At 33.5% G+C, this 17,585-nt stretch overlaps 2 protein-coding genes and 1 pseudogene across 2 annotated transcripts; all 3 read right to left on the bottom strand.

Moving 5' to 3' along the window:
- Positions 1 to 1,784: 1,784 nt before the first annotated feature.
- LOC137831998 (berberine bridge enzyme-like 8) lies at positions 1,785 to 3,820 on the bottom strand. Its single transcript, XM_068639944.2, has one exon. It carries the CDS (start codon positions 3,697 to 3,699, stop codon positions 2,017 to 2,019), a length of 1,683 nt encoding a protein of 560 aa, XP_068496045.1. The 5' UTR covers positions 3,700 to 3,820; the 3' UTR covers positions 1,785 to 2,016.
- Positions 3,821 to 10,892: 7,072 nt separating this feature from the next.
- On the bottom strand, positions 10,893 to 12,515 carry LOC137833131 (berberine bridge enzyme-like 8). Its single transcript, XM_068641501.2, has one exon. The coding sequence runs from the start codon at positions 12,513 to 12,515 to the stop codon at positions 10,893 to 10,895; it is 1,623 nt and encodes a 540-aa protein (XP_068497602.1).
- Positions 12,516 to 15,396: 2,881 nt separating this feature from the next.
- On the bottom strand, positions 15,397 to 17,147 carry LOC137833130 (berberine bridge enzyme-like 8 pseudogene; annotated as a pseudogene).
- Between the last annotated feature and the right edge of the window lie 438 nt (positions 17,148 to 17,585).

Genomic DNA, 17,585 nt, shown 5'->3' with positions numbered 1-17,585 from the left:
TAAAATAAAAGAAAGTTGTTTTTTTTTAAAAAAAAAAAAGTGCAGTAGATTGGTAATTTTGATATTACGGTAGAAAAGCCCAAAAATGCTCCTTAAAATTAACCTGCCACAGTTTTGTTGCAAAGGAATGTAAAGTTGTTGTTGTGAACACTAAAAATTGTTTCAGTAGGTTATTTACTTTTAAGTTACTTAGAAATATAATTATTTAAAATAATAAAATGTCAGTTTTAAGATTAGAAAAAATATTCAGTAACACTAATTATATTAAATATATAATACAATGGTTATATACTATTTAACTTTGTCATTCTCATAAGTACGTATATTTAAAAGTTAGAACTAAAAATATTCATTTTATACGATCAGATTTACCATTTAAAACGAAACGATTTAGTTGATTCATACTCAATTAGATTCAATCTTATCTAACTAATCTAATTATAGTTAGTTTATACATTGAATTTAAGTTTTATAAACTCGTAAAAATGGTTTGATTTGTATCTATTCTTCTTTTAAATATGATTTAAGGTAAACTATACCTGGAGAAAGGGACACAAATTTTATGATATATTGTTAAACTTAACTCACCTTTCATATGATAAAAAAATATTAGTGTAGTAATAAAACAACACTATCATGTCATCTCATATCAAACACAACAAATAACAAATTATAGTAGAATATAATAATTATTATATTTTATCCTATCATATTTAAATAAGTATTAGTAATTTCTTCCCATGAGTTATAGGGAATTTATTCCTATACGAAATACCAGAATTATTCTTGATAATTTTTGTGATTTTAAAATAGGGATTCTGAAAAAAAATTGTTTTTGAATAGAAATTTCATAATTAAAGTGTGTTTTTAAAATAAAAAATTTGAAAGGCAAAAAATCATTATAGAATATTCTTTTTAAACACATTTTTATTTTCGAAAATTACCTTCTGGAAATATTTCAAGAGAAATTTGGAAGTTATTTTTAAAAGGGTTAAATGGTCTTTATGGAAAATATGGAGTGCAGGAAGTCATTTGTTGGGGTGCAGCGAGAAACACCCTAAGTTATGTACCTTAGATATTGGACCGCTTAGATATTGGACCGCTTAGATATTGGACCGTCCAAATTAGAACACCTGTGCATCTTAAATAGACTTTTGCTTCATGCATCTCCATGATTACATGATTACTACCTGCACTCCCGTACTAACAAACAAAATGATTAAAATACCCTCTCTTCCTACCCCACGTTCTGCCGCTACAGCCATGAGCGTCACTGTGTCTTCTTCGCTATTGCACCTTCGACTGCATCCATGTTTTCCACTGCAATTTTGTAGAGGAAGAAAAAAGAGAGAGAAAGTAAAATGATGGGTTTGATGGAAAATTTGTTTAAAAAATCTGCTCGTAATTTTTCACATTTTTCTTTATTTTTTTAAATTTAAATAATCACACTTTTTATTCTTTCGTTTTCCATTTCTTTTTCTCTTCTTTGTTTTTACTTCTGAATCCAAACACATTAATGATTGTTCAAACCGCTATATAATGAATATGAATGCGGACATTATAGTGCCTGTCCCCAATAATTATAGTTCCTGCATCCGTAGCCCCCTAGCAGTGAAATGTTAATATATTATATAATTATATATATTAATATATATATATATTATTAAGTTGGACAAATTGAAAGTAGAAATAAGATAATTTTAGAATAAAAACAAATAATTGTGAAGATGTGAATTGTAGACAAGCTTAACTTTATGAGAATTAGATGGTAATAACAGCAGAGCTAGCTAACAAAAGACTTTATTCAACACAATCAATCATTTCACTTTCTACAACAAATAATGAAATATATCCTGACTCAGAACACTCCTCATAAATTTCTAATAGTTAAAATATGAGAACCAAATTTATCAAGATTCGAATCCGTTCATGTTCCTCACCGACACGACACTACTTTCTGGAAAGATAACAAAGATACAGAAATTAAACAGTTACATTTGAAATGTGGTGCATATGTTACTTGAGGTTCCGAATCCAATGTATGGCAAACAAGCCAAACAAAACTGAAAGTACAGATTTTCCAGTGATCAATTTTCCGAACTCAACAAGGGTAAGTACCGGGATGCTTTGTTCAGTCCGGAAGAAATTGGTAGGATCAACCTTGCTCTTTATTTCAACCAACCTTTTGAAGTTATCGTTGAAATATTGTACTCCATAAGCACTTCCTTCAAAGTAGCCAAGAAAACCGTGGTGGTTGATGCCCAAATCCAAGTCCTTGTAACACATGAAAGCTTGTCTTGGGTTTTGGGAGACAAAGGGTGTCATGTATTTGTAAAGTTCTCTTAGCAAGTTTATGTGGTATTGTGCTACCTCTTCCCCTGCCTCATACCAGTTTCCTTGGTATTGGATCTTCCATAGGTTCCCAGCTCGGTGAGGTAAAGGAGTTTCTGTTGATGGAATCTCACCCATTCTTCCACCGTAAGGATTCAAAAACATCACTGCTTTTTCCAACTCAATCATCTTCTTCCAAATCCCCTCCCAACCCTCCTTGGAAATTGGCTTCTTCACATAGTCAGATTTCCTTTTCAAGTACTTCAAAGACTGAGGTTGTCTCTCAAGCAAAATCTCAACCGGGGTTGCAATGTCTATGTTATCCCAAAACATCACAGATTGAAGCCAGCTTGTTTCAATACAATCTGATTGCTTCAAACCCAATTCAGGAAACTTGTCCTTCATGAGAGAAACAAGGCTTTTGGAGTCACCAAGGAAGAGGGCTATGAAGGTAGCTCTCACAGTCTTTGTTCCAACTTCTGTACCGTTTACCACCTCCAAGATGAGCCTAATGAAAAGGTTATTATCAATGGTAGGCGCAACATGCTGCCAATTGTAAACTATGTTTGTAGCATTTTGTTCCAAGGTTTTGCCTACTTTGAAAACAGTTACCTTCTCTGGAACTCGAACTAGCTTTATTTTGTAGGCAATTATCACACCAAAGCTACCTCCACCGCCACCTCTAACAGCCCAGAAGAGATCTTCACCCATGCTTCTTCTGTTAAGCAATCTACCTTGAGCATCCACTATCTGTGCATCAACAACATTGTCCACTGCAGTGCCATATTTTCTCATGAGATTCCCATAGCCACCACCACTAATGTGACCACCCACCCCAACGGTGGGACAAACCCCTGCTGGGAAACCATGAGTTTTACTCTTTTCAGCAATTCTATAATACACTTCACCAAGCGTTGCACCAGCTTGTACCCAAGCGACCTCAGATTCCATGTCAAAATCAATAGATCGGAGATTGAACATGTCAAGGAGGAAGAATGGGTGTGAAGCGACATAAGAGACCCCTTCATAGTCATGGCCACCACTGCGAATTTTCATCAACAAGTTGTGCCTTTTGGCACAAACAACGGCGGTTTGCACGTGGGAAACATGAAATGGGGTGACTATGAGGAATGGCTTTGGGGTTGTGGAGGTGTTGAAACGAAGGTTTCTGATGTAGGCTTGCAACACTGAAGAGAACGAGGAACTGTTTTGTGAGAAAATTGCTGCAGATATGGGGTAAGAGGGCTCAGAATGATTCAGAAGGCAGTGAACAAAAGTGTTGTGAGCTGAATTTGGAGCAAAATATGAACAAAGAAGACAAAGCAACGAAACAATTGAAAACAGTGTTCTAGAAGAGAGCAATCCCATTTTGGGGGTTGAGTACTACTACGTGGGCAACACACAACAAAATAAAAAGCTAGAACTCTTCAACTATGGCGTTATCATTTCTTAGCCACACATGTGTTTTAATTCTAATTATTACGCCATTCATTCTACTTTTAGAATCGAATATTTTTTTATTATATGTATTATTTAATCTAATAGTCGTTTTAATATTTTTTTATAATAATTTCAGATTTATTAGTGTTTCTTAAAAGAAATACACAAGAGACCAAAAATAGGTACCTTTATTTCATCATTCTATCGAAAACGACACTAGTGGCTGTAAGAGTGAAACGTGATTCCCTTGGCATATTATGAAATTATTCATGAATGACGGTACTCTACAATGTGTACTCTCAGCATTAATTATAATGAATACGATTGACTGTCAAAGAACTGATTCTTTCTTTAATTTTCATGTAGAATAAAACAGGTTTTAGATTCGGAATTCATAAAACTTTAAAAACATATGATATTTTGAAAATGATAGTTTTATTGTTGAAATAAATAAACTCTAAATTGTTTTAAAAAATAAATAAATTTTCCAGTATGAATTCTTCCAAAATAAATACCTTTAATATTAGTTTTATTAAATTTAAAATTGAACACATCAAAAGAATTTTGTTTCATTTATGGAATTTTGTTTTAGAAAACTTAAGAACTTCAACTCACATGGTCTAATGTTTTTATTGGTAGAATAAAAATTGAGCAAAAGAATGATAAAATATATTTAATTTCGTCCTATTTAATTGTATACCTTTTTCATAGTTTCGTGTTAAAATAAAATAAAATAAATTCATTATATATATACACATAATTTTTTTAAATATTTATTATAAATCTTTTTTTATTAACATAACATTCTAAAGTATTGAAATTATAACTCTCCAAAAAATTATGAAATTCAGTTTATAAAGGTTATCTGGAAGATGTGATTATCATTAATTATCAATTATCTCTTTATAAAAAAAATGTTGTCTCCTTCTAGATATAAAGGGCACATGTCAAAACACTAAGGTCCCCCGTTTGTTTTCAAACAAAGAAATGAGGGTTTTAAAAGTAAGGATAAATTTGTAAACTTACATTTTACACCTTTTAAAAAAATTAAAAATTTCTACACAACCATCACATCATTCACAAAATTCAATAAACTTACCTCTAAAATCACTTCAAATTCACTCCATCAAAACTTCTCCCTAATCCAAACACACCATAAGTATTACCATCATAAAGTGAGATAAACTAATATTGTAATCTTATTTTTACTGTAGAAATATTGTTTAAACTAGGTTTTGTTTATTTTTACTTTTGAAGATGATGAGTTCTTTTTACATTAAATATTCTCTATGTAATTATCCTATTTCACTCTATTTTCACAATAGAGATGAATTAGTTATGATATTTATAACAAGATCATAATCAAATATTTTATGTCTATGTAAATTATTTAAATGACAGCTTAGTATTTTATTTATTATTAAATATTATTAAACCTTGATATCATCATTAACTACTTTAACATTTAATATATTTAACAATACAATAACCTGCTGAAAACAAAACAATACAATAGCCTAAAATTTACATGAACGCAGAATCACAATCAAAATAAGAACCTTATGTGTGAAATCACAGGCAATTTTCGCAATTGAGCAAGAAAATAAGTGAAGAAAATTATGAATGAGTCCACGAAATTAAATAGAAAAATATCCAATTACTACAAACACCAGTAAAATAGCTGATAATTCTTTTTTTTAAAATAAAAAAGTTACATAAAAATGTGTAATAAAAGGTATATATTAACTTCATTGTAATTATTGGTATAAAAACTAACCTTAAAATTTAAAATTTGAGTAGAATTTCTCTTAAAAAAGGTAAGATGAAAGTATAAAATGGACAATAATGTTTTGCAAGTTTGTGGTGCATTATCGTACAAGTCTACAACAACTTGTGGCCCTAGGTTTATTGATATTTTGTCATGCATTATGCAACACTCAGGAGTTCATGGCAGAAAACTTTGTGATGTGCGGTTAGGACAAGACGCACCCCTTGCAGTCACAAATACTACAATAAAATTTTAAAACAATAAACCTTCACTAAATTAGACATCACTTTTAGACCATAACTTTAAATCATGTAATAATTTTGTTCATAGTTATTAGACACATTTGCTTACATTATTCGTTTTACAGGAAAGTAGGGTCTCCACCGGTTACAATATTTAATTTTCTATTGTAAATTATTGGACTTTGTTTCTTTGGCCCAACTTTCCTTTTCTATTTTAGTTAGGTCTTAATCTTTTTCTTATATATACACCATGTATTTTACTCTTTAATATACAAGTGAATAAAAGTTTATTTTTTAGTTTTCTCTACAAGTAGGGTTTATCAAAACCTTTTTTTATTACGATTACGTATAATTACGTACACTACATTAAAACATCACATCAGGCAAGGAATATTCATCATCTTCATTTACTGTAATATGGTATTAGAGGCGATGGCTAATGCAAATCCCACACCGGCTTCCTCTTCAAATGGAAACCCCCTACACTGATGCCCCTTTTGGAACCGAACAATTTCCTATACTTACACCCAAGCGAGAATCCCGCAGCTTCGTTGGTGTCGCCTGTTCTTGATTCAACAAACTACCATTCGTGGAGTCGGTCCTTCATCACTGCTCTTAGTGCCAAGAACAAAGTGGAGTTCATACTTGGCTCACACCCGTGCCCACAAAGGGATGATCCCACTTTCTCGTCTTGGACACGCTGTAACAACATGGTTGTCTCTTGGTTAGTACACTCTGTTTCAATCCCTATTAGGCAAAGCATTGTTTGGATGGACATAGCCTTTGACATCTGGAATGATTTAAAAGTTAGATATTCACAAGGGGATTTATCTCGCATTTCTGATTTGCAATTTGAAGCTATTTCTTTAAATCAGGGCATATGTCTGTCACAGAGTATTTTACAAAATTGCGTATTATTTGGGACGAATTAGAGAATTTTAGACCTAATCCTATGTGCACATGCCCAGTAAAATGTTCTTGTTCTATCATTTCTATTATAAATCAATGAAAATGTGAGGATCGTGCTATGCAATTTTTAAGAGGATTAAATGATCAGTATAAAAATATCTGTTCTCATGATTTGCTCATGGATCCCATTCCTGCCATATCCAAAAAAATTTCCTTGGTTGTTCAACAAGAGAGACAATTATCCACTGTTGTTCCTGCCCCTAGTCTTCATAGTCTTAACAGTAGTCGCACTACTACATGCAATTTTTGTGGTAAATACGGTCATACTGAAGCTGTTTGTTTTCGAAAAGTGGGTTTTCCTTCTGGTGATGTTAAAACCTCAAAGTTTTCTTCTACTAGAAAAAATTGCACTTTTTGTAATCGTCTTGGCCACACTGTCGACACCTGTTATAAAAAGCATGAGTTTCCTCCTGGCTACAAATCCATCAATAGGACATCCCAAGCCAACAATATGTTTACTACTAACTCTTCTTCTGAGTTTTTTTTTCTAAAGAACAGGATGTAAAGGGGATTCAACTTACATCACAACAGTGTCAATTCCTTACCAACATTTTGCGTCAGCAAAACCTTGAGGATCCTGTCCCTCACGCTCAAATTAATCAAGTCAGAACCTTTTCGACGGGCAAAATCACCAATATCGAGCAATCTTCAACGGGTAAGTTTTTCTCTTCACTATCTGCTATAAAAGAATCTTGGCTTGTTGATTCTGGTGCCACTGATCATGTTTGCCACAATTTGAGCGCTTTTACTACTTGGACTAAAATCAAACCTGTCTTAATTAGTCTCCCAAATGGTCAAACTGTTTATGCCACATATTCTGGTTTAGTACACTTTTCGGCCAAGTTTTATTTGTCTGATGTGTTATATGTGCCTCATTTTCAATTAAACTTAATATCTATTTCTAAACTCACACACCAACTTAAATGCACTTTAACTTTCACTTTAACTCACTGCATTATACAGGACAATCTCACCCAAGAGAGGATTGGTACAGTTGAAGCCACTGGTGGCTTGTACCCTGTCACTACCTTGCCTGCTTCTAGTCGCTCTAAACCACATAACTTTGCTCCTCTTATTAATTGTAATATCAAAACACTGTGGCACTATAGACTGGGGCACCCTTCACATGAAAGATTACATGTCTTACGTAAACAATACTCTTTTATTACTATTGATACTCATCATGTATGTGACACTTGTAGTCGTGCAAAACAGAGAAAACTTCCTTTCACTTTAAGTACTACTGCTACCTCTGCTATTTTTGATCTTGTACACTTTGATATTTGGGGACCCTGTTCCATAACTTCTATGCAAGGTTTTCGTTATTTCTTAACTTTTGTTGATGATTACTCGCGTTATACTTGGGTTATTTTGTTGCATAATAAATCTGAAGTGCGTTCGCACATCATTAACTTCACTGTTTTTGTTCAAAATCATTTTCAAACTAATATCAAAACGATTCGTACTGACAATGGTGTTGAGTTTGCTATGTCTAGTTTTTATGCTTCAAAGGGAATTATACATCAAACATCTTGTGTAGAAACACCACAACAAAATGGCATTGTGGAACGTAAACATCAACACATACTAAATGTAACCAGGGCCTTACTTTTTCAAGCAAATCTTCTTCCTATTTTTTGGGAATTTGCTGTAAATCATGTTGTTTTCTTAATAAATTCTATTCCTACTCCATTACTTAATAACATCACTCCTCATGAACAATTGTTTGGAAAACCGTATGACATTTCTTTTTTAAAAGTGTTTGGTTGCCTATGTTATGCTAGTACCATTACTGCACATAGGAAGAAATTAGATGATAGATCTATCAAAGGTATTTTTCTTGGTTTCCCGCAAAATACAAAAGGTTATATTGTCTTAAATTTAAAGTTTCATCGCATAGAGATATCAAGACATGTAATCTTTCATGAAACCCATTTTCCATATAAATTGGATGGTGGCTTGCCTAGGGACCCCAACACTTTATCTCTCCCTATTTCTAACGCATATAATTCTGCTCTTGATTTTTTTTCTGATACTGCACCTCCTGCCGAGCCGTGTGCCTCTACTCCTGCATCTCTTGCCGAGCCGTGTGCCTCTACTCCTGCACCCAATACTGCCCCTCCACCAGCCTTATTATCCTTTGATCTTCCAGCAAATAATGTCTCTGCTCCTGCATCCAACACTGCACCTCCACCAGCATCATCACCTCCTGCACCTCTAGGAAGCACCTCACCCCAATTTCCAAGAAGATCAACTCGTCCTCACCGACAACCTGCCTATCTTGCTGATTTCCACACAGCAACCAACACTGTAAGTAGTAGATATCCTATTCATAATTACTTGTCTTACAATTCCTTATCTTCTAATTTTAGAAATATTATTTCCTCTATCAATTCTCATCCTGAACCTCGCACCTATACCGAAGCCTCCAAACATGCTTCTTGGCAATCTGCCATGCAAGTTGAGCTTCAAGCTCTTGCTGCTAACAATACTTGGCAACTTACCCCTCTCCCTCCAGGAAAGAAAACTATTAGTTGTAAATGGGTATATAAAATCAAATATAATTCTGATGGCACTGTTGAGCGCCACAAAGCTAGAGTTGTTGCCAAAGGGTTCACCCAAGTTGAAGGACTTGATTTCTTAGACACTTTTGCACCTGTTGCTAAACTCACTACCGTTTGCCTTCTCCTTGCTGTTGCCACTACCAAAAATTGGGTTTTAAAACAACTTGATGTCAATAATGCCTTTCTTCACAGTGATCTCCATGAAGAGGTATACATGACCCCCCACCTGGCCTCTCTCTTCCTTCTCCCCAGCATGTCTGCAAGCTTCAACGGTCTTTGTATGGTCTTCGTCAAGCTAGTCGTCAATGGTACGCAAAACTTTCTACTTTTCTTTTATCAAATAAGTACTCTATCTCTGTTGCTGACCACTCTCTTTTTCTTAAATATAATAATGATAAACTCACTGTTATTCTTGTTTATGTTGATGACTTTGTCTTAACTGGTGATGACACGGAGGAAATCAATACAATTACTGCATCCCTTCACCATCACTTCAAGATAAAAAATTTAGGTAATCTCACTTACTTTTTGGGACTGGAAATTGCTCGCAACAGTACTGGTCTTCATTTAAGTCAACGCAAGTATACTCTTGATCTCCTTCAAGAAACTGGCATGCTTGACTCACACCTCCCGTCTCTCTCCCGACCAAGGCTCACCTCTCGATGTTGATGCCACTTCCTAGTACAGAAGACTCATTGGACGTCTAATTTACTTAACCAACACGCGACCAGACATCGCCTTCGCTGTCCACAATTTAAGCCAATTCATATCTGCACCCACAACTCATCATCAGCAAGCTGTCTCCCAAAGGCACCCCTGGTGAAGAACTATATTTTTCTCACACTAGTTCACACACTAGTTCACTTCACCTTTGTGGTTTTAGTGACTCTGAATGGGCAACATGCCCTACCACACGCAAATCTGTAACTGGATATTCCATCTACTTAGGAGACTCCCTAATATCATGGAAATCAAAAAAGCAGTCAACTATCTCTCGCAGCTCCTCTGATATAGAGCACTTGCCACCACCACATGTGAGCTACAATGGTTGTCTTACCTCCTTCAGGATTTACATCTTCCTCTCTCCCAGCCTGCAACCCTGTATTGTGACAACAAATCTGCCCTTCAAATAGCTTCCAATCAAGTTTTTCATGAACGAACCAAGCACATCGAAATTGATTGCCACCTAGTTCGTGAAAAACTTAACTTTGGTCTCCTCAAACTGCTGCCCATTACCTCTGCAATGCAAGTTGCTGACATATTCACCAAACCCCTTGCTTCCGCACATTTCTCTACTCTTAAATCCAAGCTGGGTCTGACAAATATCTACTCCCCAGCTTTGTTTCTTTGGCCCAACTTTCCTTTTCTATTTTAGTTAGGTCTTAATCTTTCTCTTATATATACACCATGTATTTTACTCTTTAATATACAAGGTGAATAAAAGTTTATTTTATATTTAGTTTTCCCTACAAGTAGGATTTATCAAAATCTTTTTTTTATTACGATTACGTACACTACATTAAAACATCATATCAGGCAAGGAATATTCATCCTCTTCATTTACTGTAATACTACCAATTATTGCTCTTTGCGATATGGCATTATAGGGATGTTTTGTTCGTTCCTAAAGAAATTATGAGGATCAATCTTTGTTTTTATTTGAACCAACCTGTTGAAGTTATTCTTGAAATATTGCTCTCCGTAAACTCTTCCTTCTGCATAGTTGTTCTTATCATTGTGGCTAATTCCTAAGTCAAAGTCCCTATAATTGAAGAAAGCCCCTCTTGGATTCTTGGAGACAAAAGGAGTCATGTACTTGTGAAGTATTCTTGTCAAGTTTATGTTGTGATCTGCTACCTCTTTCCCTGCTTGATTCCAATTTGTTTGGTATTGAACCTTCCACAGGTTCCCTCTTCGATGAGGGAAAGGAGTTGCTGTTGATGGAATTTCAGCCATTCTTCCACCGTAAGGATTGAATTGAAACGCTATATTCTCCAACTCAATCATCTTCTTCCAAATCCCTTCAAAACCCTCTTTGGAAATTGGTTTCTGCACATAGTCAGATTTTCTTTTCAAGTAGTTCACCGGTGACTGTGGTTGTCTATCAAGCAAAATCTCAACAGGTGTTGTAATGTTAATGTTTGTCCAAAACAGCACCGAACGAAGCCAACTTGTTTCGATGCAGTCAGATTGCTTCAAACCCAATTGGGGAAACTTATTCAAGAGAGAAACAAGGCTTTTGGAGTCACCAAGGAATAAAGCTATGAAGGTTGCTCTTATAGTCTTTGTTCCATTTTGTGTACCGTTTACAACGTTCAACGTAAGTCTAAGGAAAAGGTGGTTGTCTATAGTTGGTGCAACATGCTGCCAGTTATAAACTATATCAGTAGCGTTTTGCTCCAAGGTCCTCCGAACTCTGAAAACAGTGACTATTTCAGGAACTCGAACTAATAGCTTTATTTTATAGGCAAGGGCTACACCAAAGCTAGATCCTCCACCACCTGTGATGGCCCAAAAGAGATCTTCACCCATGGATTTTCTATCAAGCAATCTACCTTGAACATCAACCATTTGTGCATCAACAACATTATCCACTGTAAGACCGTATTTTCTCATCATATTGCCATAGCCCCCACCACTTACGTGGCCTCCTACCCCAACAGTGGGACAAACCCCTCCTGGGAAACCATGAATTTTACTCTTCTCACCAATTCTATAGTAAACTTCACCAAGCGTTGCACCAGCTTCAACCCAAGCGGTCTCAGTGTCAATCTCAACCCTAATGGATCGGAGATGGAACATGTCAAGGATGAAGAATGGCTTTGAAGCCACATAAGATAACCCTTCATAGTCATGGCCACCACTACGGATTTTTATGAGCAAGTTGTGTTTTTTGGCACAAAGAACAACTGCTTGCACATGGGAAACATGAAATGGGGTGACTATAAGGAATGGCTTCCGGGTTGTGGAGGTGTTGAAACAAAGGTTTCTGATGTAGGCCTGCAACACTGAGGAGAATGAGGTGTTGTTTGGTGTAAAAATTGCTGAGGTTATGGGATGAGAGGGCTCTGAATGGTTTACAAGGCAACCAAGAAAATTGTCATGTAGTGAATTTGCAAAAGAAGAGGACCAAACAAGAGAAAGAAACACAAAAATTGGAAATATTGATAATTGTATTCTATGCAGAGAAAGAGCTCCCATGTATGAGTATCTTAACGATGGTCTTGGAATAACAAATAAAAGAAGATTTTCAGTGAGTATATTTGGCACATTTATGGAATTTTATAAGGATCCACCAAGAAATGTGAAACATGGTAGTGGTTTATTTTGACCTTCATATGCAATTTTTATTTAGAAAAATATACATTAACATTCAAAACATTAAATAAACTCAAATGCCACTTAGAAAGAGAAATTGAGAGATTAAGAAAGCCCACCATCACCCCCACTCTACTCACAGTTTCGTCGCTTTTATTAAAAGTATTTATAAAATAATAGCTAAGATGTTGGTCTTGGTTATCCTTTCTTGACAATTTGTCTTACTTTTAAAAAGCAAACTTTTATGAGTTTGTGTAATTAATGAAGTTGTGATTTTGCAAGAAAACGAAAAGGGACTGTTTGATTCAAAAAATCTTACAATTAATTTTGAGATGGTTTTTGTTAAATTATATGATGACTATACTTGTATTTTTGTCAAAATGAAAGGCTATTGATATGGTTTTGTAAATTTGAAGTTTACTAAGTTTTATGAAAAATAAGGATTGCCCACATCAGAGTTTGTATACAATGGACTTGAATTAGCTTATATTATATTATGTATTAATTAAAGAGACTTTAAATAGAGTTGACTAAAGTAGAAGCAAATTTAAATATACCTCTTTGCATTTATCTAACTTAAAAAATCTAAATTCAAATTTTAGGTACATTAACACACTACACTACTGCGCCTATATCTCTATCTTTTATTGGTTTTGTCAACACTATTAAAGTTGATAAGTATGTAGTGCAATAAAATCAATATGAATTATATTTTTATTTATTTACGGAAAAATTCATAAATAACAAATTTGACTCCACAAATAAATATTATTATTAATACTAATATTATTAATAATATTAGTATTATTAATAATATTAGTATTATTATTTATTATCAATACTTTTAATATTATTATTATCAATATCTTTAATACTATTAATATTCTTATTTACCATATTATGTACATAATTATTATAATTAATATTATTTATATTCCTAATATTAATAATATTGTTAACACAAATATTTGTATTAATAATAATATTGAATTTATTTACGAATATAGTTTTATGTATAATGTAAAATTTATCTACGGATAGAGAGTCATTGATAATACTCTATAGGTAATATTGAATTTATCTACAAATTCATATTCGTGAATAATATTTTGTAGAAGTAATTTTAAATTTATCTACGAATTCAAACTTATAAATAATATTAGTAGATAATACTAAATTTACCACCGTATTTAGAGTCATGGGTAAAAATCCGTCGATAAATCTGATACTTTATTTTAAAAAATTCAACCATTTACAATATTTATTTACCATCATTAAATCTTTTCCCGCATTTTATTTAAAAATATCATAACATAATAACATTTAGCTATATTTATTACCAATCCACATAGTAATAACCAACAAACTACAAGAGGAACATAATTAAAGGATTGAACTATTTTTTTTAGATTATTTATTTTTATATTTTTTCTTCCATCATTTATATGTATTTTATAAATTAAAAAGAACTCTTAAAATTTTATAACAAAGTTTTTTAACCATTACAAATATAAAAAGTGACATAATAGTAGTAACTACCTGTAATAAATCTTTAATAAGTATTCAATGACCATAAAATATTTATAAAAAATATATTATTTAACATTCTCCCTTAATGTGTTATTTTTTTAATCTCTAAAACTTCTCTTATTCTCCGAAACATTTCTGTCAATTTCTTCTTGCACAATCTTTCTGTAAAAAAAATATTTTAGTCTCGTAACAAAATAATTGTATCTCTTATAAATATTATTAAATTTTTTAGATTTTTTTTAGTTGAGCTTGAAGAACTTGTGGAGAGTAAGGAACTTGATGTACTTGGAGTCTTATTTTAAGGTGTTGGATTCGGTTGTAAAGCAGTTGTTATAATTTTTTTCTAATGTTCAAAAATTCTAATACCTAGAATAATCATTATGTTTCAAAAAAATTTAATACTCAAAATTCAAAAGTTCTTTAATTTTAAACAACTTTTTTTGTCTAATAATGATAGATAAAGAGTATCATGAATCATTTTATCTTATTGTTTTGCTCTTACACTTTAATATATTTTTTATTATTTAATTTAAATTTTGAGATAATTTAAATTTTGAGACAAATGAAGAATTATCTTAACAAAAGTTTTTTTTTTTACTATAAAAATATAAAAAAATCATAAAATAAAAATCAATTTGAAAAAATAATTAGTTGTTAGGGTAACTAAATTAGATACTATTTTAAAAACTAAAACAATTTTTGATTTTTAAATTAGTTTAAATCTCATTATCCTGATTGTTTTTTCTTCATGATTCTTAATAATATAATTGAAAGACTCCTCTTTGAATCATCCTCACAATTTCAACATTTGAGATTGTCTTTCTTTTAACTAATATGTATTTACACTTGTACATTCCATTTGTATGAACTTGAGATATTCAAAATGGTAAACAAAGTTTCCATTTTTATAGCCAAAAATAATAATTTTCATCTTTAATTTGAACATTACTATAAATAGTAGTGTTGGTTGTTGAAGTATTGTTTGTGCTGACCAATTTTTTACTTTTGAATTTTTAGTTAAGGGTCTACAACTCTGGTACTACTTTTTTGGTAGTATTTTAGAGTTACAAAATTTGCTAGAACAAGAGAAAAAGAGAAAGTAATTAGAGGGATTAGATTAATCTCCTTTTTATTTATTGTATTTCTTTCTATATTTTTTCTTGCCTATATTTTCTTATTGTTACATATATAAAGAGTTACAGGCATAAAAAGTTACAACTACCATTGAATACTCTTAATATAAACTCTCCATAACCATTTATTCTCCATTAACACTTGTAACAAAATATTATTATTCAACAATAATCTGATTCACCATTATTCTAACTCTTCCAGGTTTCGCAGCAGAGGAATGCTTTGTTCATTCCAGAAGAAATTAAGAGGATCAACCTTGGTTTTTATTTCAACCAACCTATCGAAGTTATTCTTGAAATACTCCACTCCATAAACTCTCCCTTCAGTGTAGCTGTTATTACCTTTGTGGTTAATTCCTAAGTCAAAGTCCTTGTAATTGAAGAAAGCCCCTCTTGGGTTCTTGGAGACAAAAGGAGTCATGTAGTTGTGAAGTATTCTTGACATGTTTATGTAGTGATCAGCTACCTCTTTCCCTGCCTCATTCCAATTTGCTTGGTATTGGACCTTCCATAAGTTCCCAGCTCGATGAGGGAAAGGTGTTGCTGTTGAAGGAATCTCAGCCATTCTTCCACCATAAGGATTGAAATGTAATACCACTGCATTCTCCAACTCAATCATCTTCTTCCATATCCCTTCCAACCCCTCTTTGGAAATTGGTTTCTCTACATAATCAGATTTCCTTTTCAAGTATATGAGTGGCTGTGGTTGTCTGTCAAGCAAAATCTCAACAGGTTCTGTAATGTTGATGTCTGCAAAAAATACCACGGAACGAAGCCAACTTGTTTCGATGCAGTCAGATTGCTTCAAACCCAGTTCGGGGAACTTCTCATTCATGAGAGAAACAAGGCTTTTGGAGTCACCAAGGAATAGAGCTACGAAAGTAGCTCTTCCAGTCTTTGTCACATTTGTTGTACTGTTTACAACGTCCAAGATAAACCTAATGAAAAGGTCGTTGTCAATAGCTGGTGCTACTTGCTGCCATTTATAAGCTATATCGATGGCATTTTGCTCGAGAGTCTTTGTAACTCTAAAAACCGTGATTGTTTCAGGAACTCGAACTAGCTTTATTTTGTAGGAAATGATCACGCCAAAACTAGATCCACCACCACCTGTGATGGCCCAAAACAGATCTTCACCCATGGATTTTCTATCCAGCAATCTACCTTGAACATCAACCATTTGTGCATCAATAACATTATCAACTGTGAGACCATATTTTCTCATCATATTGCCATAGCCACCACCACTTATGTGACCTCCCACTCCAACAGTGGGACAAACCCCTGCTGGGAAACCATGAGTTTTACTCTTCTCGGCAATTCTGTAATAGACTTCTCCAAGTGTTGCACCCGCTTGAACCCAAGCGGTCTCAGTGTCTATGTCAACCTCAATGGATCGGAGTTGAAACATGTCAAGGACGAAGAATGGAGTTGAAGTCACGTAAGACGCCCCTTCATAGTCATGGCCACCACTACGGATTTTCATCAACAAGTTGTGCTTTTGGGCACATATAATGGATGCTTGTACATGGGATACATGCAATGCAGTTACTATAAGGAATGGCTTCGGGGTTGTGGAGGTGTTGACGAAGGTTTTTTATTTGGGCTTGCAACACTGAAGAGAATGAGTCGTTGTTTGCAGTAAAAACTGCTGAAGCTATGGGGTGAGAGGACTCTGAATGGTTTACAAGGCAATGAAGAAAAGTGTTGTCTGCTGAAGTTGCAGCTGAAGCTGAAAATGTAAATATAGAAAGCAACACAAGGATGAGTAACATCGATGGTTGTATTCTGTGAGGAGAAATGACTCCCATTTCTGGTTTTCCGAATGTTGTTTGATAAACAAAGAAAAGGATTTGTGGTGAGTCCATTGAGCATGATGATTTGTATTGGATTTATAAGCATCCTGAAAATGACTGCATATTTTGAGTAATAAAAGTCACAATTTTGACATCCAATTATATTTTTATGATTTTAACTTTTACATTAATTCATTGTCAAAAATGGAGAGTAGTGGCAGAGCAGCAGAAGATAGCAGGTCATCAGCAAGCAACAGACAAATTGCAGAGCAGAAAATCTGCTGCAGCGCCCACTATCAGAGCATCACCAATCAGCACCTCTCTGAATTTTATATCTCGAGAAGTATCAACTGCAACAATTCAACAAATCCTAATATTATAAATTAAAAAAATCATACAAATATTTTACAATCCATTATTTAAAGCTTTGTTTTCATCAAAATAAATTCCATAGGAACAGATCTTAGTATTGACTAATTAAGGGGGTCTTGCCC

Source organism: Phaseolus vulgaris, chromosome 6 (genome assembly GCF_051622355.1).
Source record: "Phaseolus vulgaris cultivar YP4 chromosome 6, ASM5162235v1, whole genome shotgun sequence".
Classification (NCBI taxonomy): Eukaryota; Viridiplantae; Streptophyta; class Magnoliopsida; order Fabales; family Fabaceae; genus Phaseolus; species Phaseolus vulgaris.
This window is presented reverse-complemented; position numbering and strand designations above follow the sequence as displayed.